General features: G+C 37.7%; 1 protein-coding gene across 1 annotated transcript in view; it reads left to right on the forward strand.

Moving 5' to 3' along the window:
• Nucleotides 1-213: 213 nt before the first annotated feature.
• The window catches only part of B4GALNT3 (beta-1,4-N-acetyl-galactosaminyltransferase 3), a 144,536-nt gene continuing 127,334 nt past the window's right edge, over nt 214-17,415 (forward strand). Inside the window, exon 1 of the mRNA XM_003771314.2 lies at nt 214-443. Within this exon, the coding sequence (XP_003771362.1) occupies nt 275-443 (169 nt within the window). The 5' untranslated portion in view covers nt 214-274. The remainder of the gene's footprint in view (nt 444-17,415) is intronic.

Genomic DNA, 17,415 nt, shown 5'->3' on the forward strand with positions numbered 1-17,415 from the left:
GGAGGAGCCGGCAAAGTGCTCCAGGGAGAGAACTAGCCCGGAGCGATCGGCCCTAGCCAAAGCGAGCAGACCCCCGGAGCGCTGTCCCCGGCTTACGCCGGGAGCATGAGCTGGCGCCCCGCTGGAGAACTGCCGGGGGAGGCGGCCGTGGCGTCCTGAGAAGCTGGGCTGGGGCTCCGTGCGCTTGGGGCGCTGGGCCGGGCCCGGGGGCTGGGACTGGGTGGGAAGCAGTCCGCGCGGGCGGCTGCGGCGGCTGCTGCTACGGCGCAGCGCCATGGGGAGCCCCCGGCCCGCGCTGCTCTTGCTCCTGCTGCGCCCAGTCAAGCTTCTGCGAAGGCGCTTCCGGCTGCTGCTGGCGCTTGCCCTGGTGTTCGTGGGACTCTGGACTCTCTATCTGGAGCTGGTGGCATCCGGAGAGATCAACGGGAATCCCCTGTATCGGAGTAAGTAGCCCCGGGAGCTGGAGCTGTGTGCTAAGTGTGGAAGGAAAGGGCTGGGAAAGTGTGCGCCTAGGTGGGAAGGAGGGAAGCGCTGACCCTTCTTCCTCTGGGGAGAGAGAGAGAGAGAGAGAGAGGGGGGGAGAAAGAAAGAGAGCTAATTCCTGCCCAGACCTAGCTTCCAACTCGCTTTCTTCCCTCAGGTATTTAGCCCCACCCCGGCGGTAGCTCAGCCTTTTCTTTGCTTCTTTACTCAAAGAGAATAATAGTCCGAGGGGGCTTCGGGGTCAGAACTTCTGGGTTCCCTTCTAGGGACTCTGCCATTGATGAGCCAGGTGGTTTTCAGGGGATCTTCAGGCTCCTTTGGGGCTCATCAGGTTCTTTGCTGCCTACTGAATGGGGATAAAGCAACCCCGCCCGCCTTGCAGGGATGCTGGGAAGAGTCTTGGGGACTTGCACCGTGACCGGCTTTCCTCCTAAACGCTGGATCCACGCTATGGCTTGGTAGTTATTGCTGTGATGCCCTCAGCTTGTCTCTACTGGTGCAGCTTGGTTTAGAACAGGCAGTGCCCAAAGTTTCACTGCTCGCATCTCCTCTTATTTGACATTCTTCAATGTCAAGTCTCAACCTCAACTCCTTCTATGTTGAGTTTTAATTTGCCTTACTGGGATTTTTGTTTTTCGTTAATTTTTTTTTTTTAATTTAGGACTTCGAATTTCCCTTAACAAGATTCATATTTACAGGTTCAAATTCTAGTTAGAATTTAGGCTTTGCCATTCTGTACCAGAGTGACCTTGACCAAACCACTTAATCTCTGTGGGGCTCAGTTTCCTCATATATAAAAGAAGGCTTCTGGATTAAATGACCTCTAAAGTCCCTCTTGAATGCATGATCCTATGACCTTGCATATTACTTTCCCACCCCTAATCTCTCCTTCCTTTTCCTCTAGGTTTACAATCACTTTATCACTTTACTTTCTACTCTCTGGTATTCGTCTCTCCTAGTATTGTCTCATTGTCTCAGCCTTTAGGCCTCCCTAGGTGCAGCACCTTCTTACCCTTGCAGGAACTCCAATGAACTAGTTGTAATTTCTACTCCTGACTGAATGAGCAGAGATACTTAATATTATCCTGCTGCTGCTTTTCCAGCTTCCTCCTTTGTCCCATAGGCATATTGTCTGGAATTTTAGCCATTTTCTTGGTGAGAGCTTTAAAAAAGGAAGGGAAGAGGACGCAGCTAGGTAATGCAGTGGACAGAGCATTGACCCTGAAGTAGGAAGACCCAAGTTCAACACTTACATTTAGCTTCCATGAGACAACTGTCTTAGGAAAAACATTTTGGTGATTTTGAGGAGGATGGATTATAGTTGGGAAAGACTAAAGGTAGGGAGACCAAATGAAAGGTTAGTGTAACCATCTAGATAAGAGTGAATGAGAGCTTCAACTGGTTGGTAGAGAGAAGGGGGATAATGACAAGCTTTGGCAACGGAATTGGTTGTATGGACTGAATAATAGAAGAATAATAGAAGAACAATACATACATATAACCATATATTTTGTAGATAACAGAAACAAAATCTGGAAAAGTACACTTTTTGAAGTGTACTTTGAAATGTATTTTTGAAGAAATTTCATAAGAGAAAAGGAAGCAAGCCAGGTATCTTGCCAATGTTAACATGCATGTTAAAAATGAATTATAAATAACAGTTTCACATTTGATGATTATTCCTTTCTTGCCTTCTTTCTTTTTCTTTTTCTCTCATTTTATTTCTTTTTGTCTCTTGAAATAATGATTTCCATGAATATTTCCCCAATAGAATGTAATCTTTTTTTATTAAAGCTTTTTATTTTCAAAACATATGGATGGATAATTTTTCAACATCAACCCTTGCAAAGCCTTGTGTTCCAAATTTTCCCTTCTTTCTCCTCACTCCCTCTCTTAGATGGCAAGCAATCCAATATATGTTATACATATTAAAATATATGTTAAATCCATTATATGTAAACATATTTATACAATTATTTTGCTGCATAAGAAAAATCAGATCAAAAAGGAAAGAAAATGAGTAAAGAAACAAAATACAAGCAAACAACAATGAAAAGAATGAGAATACTATGTTGTGATCTACCCTCAATTCCCACAGTCCTCTCTCTGGGTGTATATGACTTTCTTCATTACAAGATCATTAGAAATGGCCTCAATCATCTCATTGTTGGAAAGAATCACTTCCACCAGAATTAATCATCGTATGATATTGATGTTGCGGTGTACAATGATCTCCTGATGGTGCTTATTTCACTTAGCATCAGTTCATGTAAGTCTCTCCAGGCTTCTCTAAAATCATCCTGCTGATTGTCTCATATGCAACAATAATATTCCATAACAGAATGTAATCTTCTTTAGAGTCTGTCTTTTACGTCTTGTCCATAGGAGGTACTTAATAAATATCTATTGGATATGATTGTATAGGAGGGGTAGCAATAAGAAGAGCAAATTCAGGCTCAAAGATTTAGAATATTTCAGAATTCCAGCTTTGCTTTTTACTATCTGTATGACTATGGAGCAAAGTCCCTGAACTTTGGATTACTTATTTTTAAAATGAAGGGGTTAGCCTAAATGATTTCTAAGATCTATGAACTAGGTCAAGTGTCATAAACTTTCTGAGCCTCAGTCTTCATATCTGTAAAATATGAGTAATATTTTACTGGCTTGTCATGGAAGTTAAATGAGATAAAGGGATTTTTTTATCTTTAAGTCACTTGTAAATGGATTCAGTTTTCATATGTTCGCTCCCTGCTCCACTTGACTATGGCCAAACTGGAGTTGAAAACCAAAATTTAGCATCTCCAAGAAGAGTGAGTTAGGATGAGAAATGCTGAGTCAGGAAACCCAAACAAACAATTAAATTTCACCACAGGGAACTTAGGGAAGGAAATTGGAGGGGTATGGGATAGGGGTAAGTGCTGCTATTTATAAGTTGTATGATCCCAGGTTACTACTTTATCTTGAAAAGCCTCATTTTTATGAGGCTCACAAAAGAGAAATCCCACAGTAGTAGCAGGGCCCAGAATCCAAAGTTGGGCACTGAGATTGAGTTGTGTCTTGGAAATAGATGGTGTATGGGTTTCAACGTTTTGGTGGACAGCTACATTTGGGGTGACTGAATTTGTAGTAGTGTACTAGATCATTGATGGTGGGTGAATGGCTAGCTAATGATTTGGAAATCTGAGTATCACCATATGGAAAGTTGTTTGTCCTTTCTTGAAGAGGACCAGTGACATCATGATGCCTTGACTTCCCCCCCTGCCTACACACACACACACACACACACACACACACACACTCATTGAATAGTATCTGATTTTTTTCCAATTATATGTAAAGCTAGATTCCAACATTCATTTTTATAAGATTTGAGTTCTAATTTTTTCCCTCCCTCCTCCAAGAGAGCAAGCAAAATGTACTGTCATGTTAAATATATTGCCACATTAGTCATTGATGCCTTGACTTTCAAGTGAACTGGATTTAAGTAATATAGAGCTTTGCAAAATCATCAGCCTCTCTCTGTTCTCCAGAACCATGAAAGTCTAGTTGCAAGACAAAAGTTAAGACTAGAAAAAGTGGAACGTTAGGGAAAGTGAAGAGAGCATTATTTGGTAGTAGAAGGAAGAGAAAATCTTGAAGGTTGGAAGAAGCTCTTAGTACATTATACCAGCATGCAAAAGAAAGGTGAAAAAAAATACTCAATTTTTGTAAGACTGCACTTAGAATAATACTCAGTTCAATTTTGGCCACCACATTTTCGGAAGGACATTGCATCTAGATGAGGGGGATAATGTGAAGAGCAAACTAAAGATTATGCTATACCAGGATTTGTCAGAAAATGAAATAAACAAACAAACAAACCCTTGAGATTTTTTGGTCTGGAAAAGATAGAACATGGGTTGGACTTAACTAGGTTCAAATATTTAAAGAGGCTGGTAGGGAAGGAATTAGACTTTTATTCAGAGAAATGTAAATTAAAAGGACATTGATAAATACTGTAGGGGTTGGGGAGAAACAGGCACCCACTAGTATCTGCAGGCAGGATCTTGAATTGGTGCATTCTTTTTGAAAAGTAATATGGCTCTAAAATTAGTCATTTACTTTAACCTTGTGGTTCTACTTCTAGAATTACCCCCAAAGATATCATTGAAAAGGGATTTACCCATAAAAAACATTTGTAGCAGCATTATTTATTTATTTATTAGTTTTTGCCACTTTAAATATTTTATTTTTCCAGTTAAATGTAATACTTTTTAACATTCTTTTAAAAAAAACTTTTGAGTTTCTAATTCTATCCCTCCTTTCCTTCCCTCCCCTCCACCTTGAGAAAGCAATTTAATATAGGTTTTATATGGGGCAGCATTGTTTATAATAGCATAGTATAATGGAATATTATTGCTTTATAAGTAATGACAGATCTATAGTACCATCTTTGGGATACCTCTCCAGCTTATAGGTTGGGTCTTTTGGAGGATCACCACTACCCCACTTTCAAGGCACTCTTGTGTGGTTAAACTCCTAAAATTATTCTTATCCTTTCCTCATTGTGACTTTTCCATTTGTATGTTGGCAAAAGAAATTGTGGTAATTTTGGAGGAGTTTTGTAGAAGCTGTAGATAACATATCTATGCCAGCAGGTGACACAGAGCCTTTTATCAAGTACTCAAGCCAAATACTAAGATATTGTAAACACCTCATTTTTAAAAAAAAAGGAAAAAAAATCAAACTTCTTTCGCTTTTACAAAGGGAGGGTAATGCAGCAATCTATACTCCTAACCCCCAAGATGTGAAAGGGAAGTTCATTAGCTTTCACCTTTCTGCTTACTTTTAATAATCAAACACAATTAGCAGTAGAGGGGTTTTTTTTTTTTTTTGTTTGTTTGTTTGTTTTTTTACACTGAGACTGTATAGTAAGAACAATTGGTACAAAGTATTCTTATAATTTGGGGATACATTCTTGCCCAATATCATAACTCACAACATGAATAGGGAGAATGAACACAGAACTATTATAGGTACACTGATAGTGATGCACACAGAGAAGGAACATGTAGTCAAATCAGCTCACATCGGTGGCACTATGGAGAGTCTCCTACCCTTTTTCTTCTTTTCTCCCCAGTTTTCTCTCCCTACAGAATGGGTCCTCCTTCTTTAATGGCGAGAAGTTTGACCTGCCCTTGGTTTGCCACTAGCCAGCTGTTCTTTAATTCCATCAAGGACAATTCTGCACAGTTCATAAAGGGGAAGCAATGTGAACCTGTGTATATACTCTATTAAATATACTAATACCATGTTTCTTTTATCAGATCTATCAACAGTTCTGGGGAGAGAGCATATGAAAATCAAGTGTTTAGGGATATCTGACCAACCTCCACCATTTATCCAATGAAATATGAGAAGACAGGTGAATTTAATCAGTGTGCATTATTATGTTATCTCCTTCTGAATATCATTTCTCTAAATTCTCTCCTTCTTCTGGCTTTTTATAAGAGAGCCCATCCCTTTATAGCTCTTGCCTATTCACTCTAGAATTAGCTTTCCAATCATTTTTCTTTATTTGGTAAGTAACCATGCCACTCAAGATCCATCATAATCAGGTACCAACCAACTTCATCTTTTTTTTCTTTTTTAATTATGAACCTTAATCATCAACAAATATTTCACTATACAGAGGAAAATGAGGGGTTTTTTTTACATGATACCATAAACTATACAAATTGCTTTAAAAAAGTGTATGTTAAATGTTATAAGATGGCAACAACATTGCACTGTTTGTATCCCTTTCTGAACTCTTTGCTTTCTTTTTGTGCATTTTAAATGTTTTATTAATACTTTTTAATTTTTTTTGTATCCCTCTGACTAACCACTAACTCACTCCACCTCCAGTAAGTAAAAGCTCTTCCTTGTAGCAAATAAGCATAATCAAAACAAAATCAATATGTTGTTTACCTCTGAAAATGTACATTTCATTTTATACTTCTGGCCCAATGGTCTCCAGGCTTTTTTTTTTGGACTCCTATCATTTAAAAACACTTAGGTATTTATTCCCTATATATATTTGTATTTATATTTACCTATATATAAATTACATGGATATACTACTATACTAATAATTATATACATATATATAATAAAGCTTACCCCCCAATAGAAATTTAAAGAGGATGAGATTAACATGAAATTATATTTAAAAGGCAACAGATTGCCATAGGTATTTGTTGAGTAGTGAAGTGATGGGGTCAGATTTAGCCTTTCAGAAAATCTCTTTGACATTTCTGTGTAAATGAGATCAGATTGATCCAGCCTTAGACAGGGAGAGCAATAAATAGGAAGGCTGTTTGTGGCAGTCCAGGTGAAAAGTGATTAGACCTTGAACTAGGACAGAAAAAAAGGGGAGAGATTCAAGAGGTGCATTGGAGGTAGAGGCGGCAAGATTTGGCAAGTGATTACATATGTGGAGGTGAAGGTACCATTGAGATTATGAACTTGGATAAGTAGGAGGATGGATGGCAACAGGGAAAATTGGAAGAACAGTGGGTTTTGAGATAAAGAAGATGTAATGAGATCCAAAATGCAGGCTTAATGCAGCCATACCTGTTTATCCTGTTAATTACTCTGTCCCACCCAAAACGAGGAAGGGGAATCATGGGTAGGGCTCTCACACATTGGTCACTGCCCCTGATTATAGAGCTTGCTCATTAAGGAGCCCCTGACATAGTCTGAGGTGATCTGGGGTCTGTACAAGGAGTGAGTATGGGAGGATGGAATTTCTCCATTGGCACCTGTGGTATCACAGGTAGGTCATAATTGCCCTGACGTGCCCATAGGAGCTTATTCAGCACAGGGAGGAGGCTCCGTGGGAGAGTGTTGGGGAACAAAGGTAAGTCCTCTAAGGACCAAAAAACCATATGACTTGCAACTGAAATTGCAAGACAACAAATGTATCATCTTCTCTATTAGAATGCAAGCTCTTTGAAAACAGATTGACTATGTTTTACTTTCTATTTGTAACCCTAACATTTAGCACAGTGATCAGCATATAGTAAGTATTAAATAAATAATTTTTCATTCATTCATTTCATTGATTTACTTCACTGATTATTCTTACTGGATGAGTCACTTAAAGCTGCTTACCTCAATTTCCTCATTGGTAAAAAGAGCTGGCAAAGGAAAATGGCAAATCACTCCAGTATTTTTCCAAGTATAATTGCTAAGAAAACCCCAAATGGATCACAAAAATGTGAAACAACTGAACAATAAGGAGCTTTTAATAAATCCCTATTGAGTGATTGTTTAATTTCCCTCTTTCTCATTCTGTCCTCTCCTGTTTTCTTTTCTTTTTTTTTTTTCAATCATGCTATTTCTCCAATGGATTCCTTTTTAATTCCATTTGCTGGAATGATTCTTTTCATTCAAGGTCCAACTCAATTATTACCTCTTCTATGAAATCTTCTTTTAACCCTCTTATAGTTGAAACCCTTTCTCTTAAAGATTTGGTAGAACACTACCTAGATTCCCTTTATAGCTCTCATATAACATTTATTTTTATGTATATTCTCCCTTGTTCCCCACAGTCCTTTGTGAAAAGGGTCTCTGACAGATGTCTTTATTACCAATAACTACTATGGTACCCTGCACATAATAGACCCCTAATAAATGTTTTTACTGAATAGAATCTGCTTGTCTCTTGTTTAAAAGACTTTCATCTTTTTTGGACATGGTTCTTTTTTTTTTTTTTTTTTTTTTTTTTTTTTTTTTTTAGTTTTTAGTTTTCAAGACTCATTTTAAATTTCCCTTTCCCTTCCCAGCTCCCAGACAGCAAGCAATCTGCTTTGTTAAACATGTTGCAACCTTTTAAATACCAGATACCTTTTGACAGTCTAGTGAAACTTCTTGAACTCTTTTCAGATTAATGTTTTAAATGCATTCAGATTAATGTTTTAAAATAAAATACATAGGCTCACAAAGGGGAGCACTGATATAAAATGCAGTTATGGATATATATTTTTTAAAAGTTCGTGAACCTCAGGTTAAGAAATCACATTCTGGATTTTCCTATGGAACCAAATAAGCTTGGAAGCCACAAAAGGACAGGTCACTGCAAGATTCTTGATTAAAAAAAAGTCATGTCTGAATTTGAATGTAGTGGAGAGGAAGGGAGAAAAAATTTGGAACTCAAAATCTTTTGGGAAGGTGAAAGTTAAAAACTATCTTTGCATGTATTTGGAAAACTAAAAGACCACTTTTAAAAAGGGTAAAAAAAAGTTTGCAAGCCCCTGATCTGGAAAAGTGACCTACTAAAATGCCAATGTTACAAACTAGGGCAGATAGACATGTGCCTTACTATATTTGATGGACTAATCTACTGATTTCATTCTTGTCCTGAATATCAGTGGGGATATAATTTAGAATATAAGTGGTGATATACAATTCTGTGCTCAAATTTTCAGAGATGTGAGATATTCTGAAAAGGACAGTAATATATATATAATAAAGAAAATAGTAATTCTCTTAAAAATTTCTATGTGATCAAAGGATTTTACAGCTATTCCTGACTTCTGAAATCTAAATAAGACACAGGAAAATCACATGGTCGTATAACTTAAAGCCAAACTTTAGAGGTCATCTACTTGAACTCTTATCATTTTTAAGATTAAGAAACAGAAACCAGGAGTTTTAAATGATTTGCCCAAAGTTAACCAGATAATATAATCTTTTCCTTCTCGTGCTTAAATCTAATCAGGTTAGCTAAATAAATAATAAAACATAGAAACCTGGTCTGTAGGTCCTCAAAAGCCTAATGCAGCCAGTATGATATTTAGCAAAATTCTATATCTAATTAAATCAAGTACATGAACTAGAAAGTCAGTAGTGACTGTCTGGTTACCACCAGATGTCACAACAATAGCTCTATGCCAATTAATTTGTAATTATAACGAAAGTTGAATATAAATAATCATATCATTAAATTCATATGGCCTGAACATATTTGTATTACAGGTCATTTCCCCACCCTTAACTTTTGAAAAATTGATCTAGGTTTGAACCTTTATCTTATAAATTAGTACTTAAACTTTTTCTACTGGTGACCCCTTTTTGCCCAAGAAATTTTTATGTGACACTCGGTATGTAGATTATAAAATAAGTATACAAATCAAACATTTACTGATAATAAATCATAATTTCACAACCCCACTATTCAATTATGCGAGCCTCACATGGTGTTGTGACCCACAGTTTGAAAAGTTTTGTTATAAATAAACTGAAGTTTGGAATAGATAATGTGACTTATTCCAAGTCATATAGAAAGTCAATGGAAACAAGAAAGTTTTCCCAAATCTAGATATCACTCCAATTTCTGATCTCCCCAATTTAATTTTTAGCTTCCATTGTAATTAATTCTAAAAGTTTCAACCATGCTTTGCCTGTTCTGATTGCCACTTTTTCCCTGACATTATAGTAGCTCACTATCACCTAGGCAAAGGATTCTAATTCTTTGGCCGACCTTGGCATATAAGAAGGAGTTCTAGATTTAGAGTGAAAAAGAACTGGGTTCAAATGCTTCTCTCTCAAGCTTAATAGACATGGAGTCACCTGCAAATTGCTTAGATTCTTAGACTGATTTTTCTCATGTAAAAATGGGGATAATAATTTTAGCTCCTCCCTTATGGGGTTGTTGTGAAATTCAAATGAGATAATGTTTGTAAAATACTTAGCATACCTTAAAATGTAATATAAATATATTATCATGATTATGATTACCCTGAATGTCTTCCAAATATGCTTTGAACTTGTGACCTGATTTCCAAATCCTTTGGGGTTGAATGGGGTTGGACTAGGATATTCTTTTGTAGAGAAGAGATTCCATTTCTAAGAGAGTAGTGACTGCTTTTGGTCACTGTCTTTTCTGATGCAAGAACCCCTGTGTCTACAGAATGACTCGTGGGATAACTATATTATAATTTTTCCAAATTTAAAACTTTAAAAAAAAAACATTCTGGACTTATTCTCCAGTGTTAAACTTTACAGAGAACAAGATTTTGGGAAAAAAGCCCTGAAGATTCTCTTGGAGCCTATTCTTCATTGTCTGTTTTCCCATCTAGTAAGATGAGCTTTTAGTATTACCTCAGTTTCCTTCCACAAGCTTCTTCTCTCTGTCCCTGGGAAATCAAAATCTACATCAGTACAACTACTGCCTTCCTGGGGTTCCTTTGACCTACACAATCATTGGCAAATATGACAAATCTGGACTGGGTCAGGTGTTTTTCATGTAATGGGAAATTTTTATCAAGTTTAAATGATGATTTACTGATATGCTTTACAAAGAGAAATTTCTGTTCCTCCTATCTAAACAAATCCTATATGGCAGTGTAAAAGGCATAAATAATCCTCTTATGATTGTGCCTCTTCCTGCCAACTTGAATCACAAAATCTTAGAATAGCCAAGCTTCAAGAGACCTTTGAGATCATTTCATCCAAATGACTCATTTACAGACAGGAAAAATGAAATCTGTTGAAATGAAGTGACTACTGTAGGAATCCACAGTTCAATTTTGGGCTTTGTTGGAAGTACCACAATGCCTGCCACAGAAATAGAGGTGTTTAGGGTCAGCTAGGTGATACAGTCGATATTGCACCAGCCCTGGAGTTAGGCAGACCTGAGTTCAAATGTGGGCTCAGACACTTAATACTTTAACTTGGTGTGTGACCTGGGCAAGTCACTTAATCCCAATTACCTAATCTCCTTCCCTTCTTCCCCCCCCCCCAAAAAAAAACAGAAAGAAAGAAATAGAGGTGTTTGGTAGAGGAATGAATGTTTGGGGAAATATGAGTTTTGGATATCTTGAGTCTGAGATGCCAAAGAGATAGTGAGGTGGAAATGTGATGCAAACAGTTGGTAATGTGACCTGGTGTTCAGGATAGAGATTAGGGCTGAATATAAAGATCTGGGAGTTAGCTGCGCAGAGGTGATAATTGAACACATGATGATAAACAGATGGTGGAGAGAATTCATAGCTACTCAACTCTTACTTTGTTTCTTTTTTCTTTGACAAAAACAATGTTATTCAGATTGTGTTTGCATCTTTAAGATGGGGGATAAGGGATAATAATAGCATCTACCTCCCAGAATTGTTGTGAGGTTAAAATGAGTTATCTCTGAAGCTGTTCACAGACCTTGGATCACTATATAAATGCCAGCTTACCATATCTGAGGAAGCATTTTTGACTCCTCCCACTCCTTTGCCCCTAATATTGATTGAATCCATTACCAAATGTTATTGACTCTGCTTCCTCCATGTCACTTTTATTTGTCTCCTTCCTGCCACTTAAGAAGCCACTACCCTTGTTTAGGCCCTCATTAACTCTCACTTAGACTTGTTTTTGTAATAGTTTTCCTACCTCTACTTACTTCTTTCCACAATCCAGTCTTTATGCAGCTGCCAAAATAATCTTCCCAAAGTACAAGCCTGACTATGGCACTTCCCTGTAGAAAACCCCTTTGTGATTTCTTTTTGCCTCTGGAAAAAAACATATATTTCTTAGCCTGGCATTCAAGGTCCTATAGCATGACTCCTGCTTACCTTTCTAGTCTTGTTTTCCACTCTTTATCATGCAGTCACAGTCTCCCACCCCCTTGCAAGCATACAATACCAATCCCCATGCTAATACTCCTTTCTCTCCCCCCCTCCCAACATCCTTTGGCTTTTCAGAATCTTTATTTTCCTTGAAGAATCAGTTCAGGTACAGCCTTCTCTGAACCTCTCAGCTTTCAGCACTTTCTCCCTCCTTAAATTTTCCTAGAGCACTTAAAAAAAATCTACTTTCCTTCCTTCCTATTTAATTAAAGCTTCTTATTTTCAAAATATATACATGCTTAATTTTCAACATTCACCTTTATAAAATCTTGTGTTCTAATTTTTTCCCTTTCTTCCCCCTACTTCCACCCCTAGATGACAAATGATCCAATATATGTTAAACATGTGCAATTCTTCTATATATTTCCACATTTATCATGCTACACAAGAAGAATCAGATCAAAAAGGAAAAACAATGAGAAAGAAAAAAAAACAAGCAAAAAACAACAAAAAGAGTGAAAATGCTATATTGTGATCCATACTCAGTTACCACTGCCCTCTCTCTGGGTAGATGTCTCTCTTCATCACAAGACCATTGGAACTGACCTGAATCATCTCATTGTTTTGTCCATCAGAATTGATCATTGTGTATTCTTGCTGTTGTTTTATATAATTAATAATGAGATTCTGCTCATCTCACTCAGCATCAGTTCATGTGAGTCTCTCCAGGCCTCTCTGAAATCATCCTGCTGATCGTTTCTTACAGAACAATAATATTCCATAACATTCATGTACCATAACTTATTCCCCAACTTATGGGCATCTGCTCAGTTTCCAGTTTCTTACCAGGATCGCCACAAATATTTTTGCACATATTGGATCCCTTTCCCTCCTTTATGATCTCTTTAGGATATAAGTTGGGCTAGGTGATTTCAAAGCTTTCTAAAGTCTCTTCCAGCTCAAATATTCTGTGATTCTGATTTTATGCCAGCTTGCCCCAGCAGTTCCTGACCTCCTGGTGTCCAAGGTCACCAGCAACCCGGGTTTCATTCAAATGCATGCCTTAGGTACTCAAAAGCTCTTGCTTAGATCCCCTTACTAATCCTCTGATCTACCCCCTCCTGGAAGCCAAACCACAGTTCAAATGAGTGCACTCATTCACACACATTCAGCTAGTATGTGTGTCCATGCAAACATAGTCTTCTCAATTTCTGGCTTCTCACTCAGCTGAGTGAAAGAAGGCTTACTGGGGGAGGGGAGTTGGAGTAGAAAGTTCATACATAGTTTTGTCTTTTAAAATGGTGGCAGAGAGACATGAAACCCAGCTAAGGGGTAATGAGGTTACCAAGAGGGAGAAACTAGGACACCTATTCACTGAGAAGTGTGCTGGTTTACCTCCTTTTTTTGAAATGAAGCCCAGGACATCTGGGTCTGGAGGAGAGCATGATGATCACTGTGCTAGCGCTGGATAAGGATGGTGGGAGAGACTTTAGGAAGATTTTATTGAGAAGAGACTTTTGGTGATTAATTCCACAGCTGAAGTCAGAAAGTAATTGTCCTAAAACATCATGTTCTTTGGAAACTTAATCTGCTCTCTTCTTCTTTGGTGATGTTATTTTCATTAAATTGAGGCTGTTGTATATAGAATGTGTCCTGGGCACACCCACCCCGGCTCAGTGCATACCTATAACTGAACATCAATAATGGAGGAAACAGCCTGATTTCGTTTAGGGCAACAACAGTGGAAAGCCATAAACTGTCATATGTATATATTTGAGCATATTGTATATATTGAGTAGATATTGAATAATGTAAGGAAACTAGGTGGAACACTGGATAAACTCCAAGCGTGGAGTCAGGAACACCTGAGTTCCAATTCATCCCCAATGACTAGTTTTGTGATTCTGGACAAGTCATTTAACCTGTTTGCTTCAGTTTCACCATTTGTAAAATGGGGATAATGATAGCACCCATCTCCCAGGGTTGTTATGAGAATCGAATGAGATAATAATTGCAAAGCTTTTATCACAGTGCCTGGTATACAATAAGAGCTATATTAATGTTTATTGTTCTTATTATTATATTTGTATATGTATGTGTTTATTTTTCCCAAATCTACTTCTCAAAACACTTCATTATTTATTTGTGTGGTGTATGGGTTGTCCAAGGAGAATTAATACCTCTGGAATGAAGGCTTGCTGAGCCCTTTTTGGGGTTGCTAACCTCCCCTTGGTGATACCCAATTCTCACCTGTGACTCCAAAAAGTGGCAGCATGTGCAGCGGCCACACACTGCTAATACTGTCTTGGCAGACAGTTAAATCTTAACCTGAAGATAACTCAAACCTATCAGTGAGTTAGGGGGATGTTTACCCCAAGCGTGTGAAGTCTTCCTCTGGCAGAATAGGCATATGAGAAGAATAATGTGTTCCAGAGGCCATGAAGCCAGCTAAAGAGGGCACTGTGGAGTGCTTAGAGCTTGGTCAGACATCAAAGAAAACAATGTCATCCACTGCATCCCAGGTCATCCTCAGTCTTCCTGACTTTTATCCTGCTACTGTACTTCCATGATTCTGGAAGAGAGAGTGAGGATCTTTGTCTCACTTAGATGCAATCTATATGCAAGTCAAGACACTCTGTGATGTCTTTGGTTCTTTTCAAAATGAAGGATGAACAGTATTTATCTGCATCTAAAACTTTAATGTTCTCTTGGATCTTTACTCTCTCTTCCTTCTCTAATGAGATGCAGAGATCTGTTGAACCTAATGTTCTGATTCTCCCTCATATCTGTTCCAGCTCACCTAGACAGTCTACCTGCACTCGTTCGCACCTCAAATCACCTTTCATATCATTCACTGCCAGGTTTATCATCGTTGTAGATCTTGACATTTCATCCCTCTGCTCAATTCATTCACTGTTTCCCTATTGCCTAATAAGGAGAGTTCAACTCCTTTTCTTTCCTCAGCTTTCTTCAAATCTCCACCAAGACTTGGTGTTGCTTGCTGATACCCCCGTTGCCTTTTAAATAATAATAATAATAGCTAGTATTCATATAGTATTTCCTATGTATCAGGCTCTGTGCTAAGCACTTTACAAATATATTTGATTTGATCTTTAAAACAACCCTTGGAAATAGTGGCTGTTATTATTCCCATTTTGCAGATAAGGAACCTGAGATTAAGTGACCTGCCCAAGCTCACACAGCCAATATCTGTCTGAGGCTGGATTTGAACTCAAGTTGTTTTTTTTTTTTATTCCAGATGTGGCACGTGCACCTTGATGCCTTTTTACCTTTGGTTTGTCCACCAAGCCTGTAATGTCATTTATTTCCTACATTGCCTCTGCCTCTCCTATCTGCTTAAGTCTTACTAAAATACCATTTCTTCTTCTTTTGATCCTCCCAGTCATAAAGACTTTTTCCTTAGATCTAGAATAACACTTTCATTGAAGTGTTTCTGTTTTGTTTTATATTATGGTTAGTTAACTTGTATTATAATTATTTATTTATGGATGTATCTTATCTCTTTTCTAGACCATAAGTACCATGAGGGACTGTGTCTTATTCAAACTTTTCAGTTGGGGTGAAGAAAGAATCAGGAAATATTTCATGGAGGAGGTGGCATCTGAGCTGGGCTTTGAAAGAAGTGAATGCTCTCAACTGGTGAAAATGAAGAGAAAGTGTTTTTCTAGCCTAGGGACATATTGTAGAAATGCATATAGGCATAAGAGGGCAGGAGGAAGTTGGGGAACTGCTCAGGTTTGACTAGAAGGGCTACAGAATTTTACAGATAGAAGGGAATTTCAAACTCATTCAAACTTCTCATTTCTTCAGAAGAAACAGGCCTGCAAAGAAATGAGTAGCCCATATCATGGAGGTCCAAATTTTCAGAGACCGGATTTGAATCTGTCTTCTACTATCAAATTGAACTCTCTTCCCATTGTACCAGATTTCCCCCTGGAGTCCATTTATTGAATATTGAATGGTTAAATTAATGTAATGCATGTTAGTGGAGTTGTGAACTGATCCAGTCATATTGGACAATACAGTCCATACAGAACAATTTGAAACTATGCCCAAAGGACTATCAAATTGTGATCTAACAGTGTTCAAACCCTTTGATCCACTTTGATCTGTAGCCCAAAGAGATCATAAAATAGGGAAAAGGATCTACATGTAGAAAACCGTTTGTAAGCAGCTATTTTTTGTGGTGGCAAGAAATTGGAAATTGAGGGATGCCCAACAATGCTGAATAAGTTATCAGATATGAAGATAATGGAATGCTATTGTTCTAGAAGAAATGATGAGCAGGCTGATTTCAGAAAAGCTTGGAAAAATTTATATGAACTGATGCTGAGTAAAGTAAACAGAACCAGGAGAACATTGTACATACTAACTGCAAGACTTATGTGTATGATGATCAACTATGAAAGACTTAGTTTTCCTCAGCAACACAGTGATCCAAAGCAATTCCAATAGACTTGGGACGGAAAATGCCATGAGAACTATGGAGACTAAATGCAGATCAAAGCATACTATTTTCGCCTTTTTTTGTTTGCTTTTTCATTATGATGATCTTTCCCTTTTCTGATTTTTCTTTCCTAACATGACATATTGAAATGTTAAAAAAAAAAAAAAAAAGAAAAAAGACTGTACATGTGAAACCCATATCACATTGCTTCTTGTTTTGGGGATAGGGGAAGTAAAGAAAGGAAGGGGGGAAATATTGGAATTCAGAATATTACAAAAATGAATGTTGAAAATTATTTTTAATATATAATTGGAAAAATAAAACACTCCAGAGGGGGAAATTTTTTAAATTAATGTAATGTAGTTGAATTGGAAGTAGAGTCACATAGGGGACTGAGTGCTAAATTGAGAGTTAGGAAGACCTGGACTTGTGAATTCTCCCTCTGACACTAACTGGACATAGGACCATAGACAAATCTGAACCTCAGTTTCTTCATCTGTAAAATGGGAATGATAATTACTGTAGTGAACTTTATAGGGTTCTTTGAGGCTTCAATAAATGCTTTGAAACTTTAAAGTGCCATATCCTCGTCAGATCTTATTGCTAGGCAGAATTATGTTGGAAGTAAGGCCCCATACAGGTGGTGCAGAAATAGTGAGAATTGTAGAAATTAAAGGAAGAGAGGGCATTTAAAAAATGTAGAATATAGTTCATTGCCTTATCCCCTAAACTAGCACTCCTACTGACTGCTTCTATCTTATCTTACTTTATCTACTTCCTTGAAGCAGAAAGAGCCACAGACATTGAATTTTCCATTTACCTAGTGGGAGATGTATACTTATATCTCACCTCTTCCATTCTAGGTTGACAATTTCCCCTACTCTCCAT

The sequence above is a fragment of the Sarcophilus harrisii genome, chromosome 5 (genome assembly GCF_902635505.1).
Source record: "Sarcophilus harrisii chromosome 5, mSarHar1.11, whole genome shotgun sequence".
Classification (NCBI taxonomy): domain Eukaryota; kingdom Metazoa; phylum Chordata; class Mammalia; order Dasyuromorphia; family Dasyuridae; genus Sarcophilus; species Sarcophilus harrisii.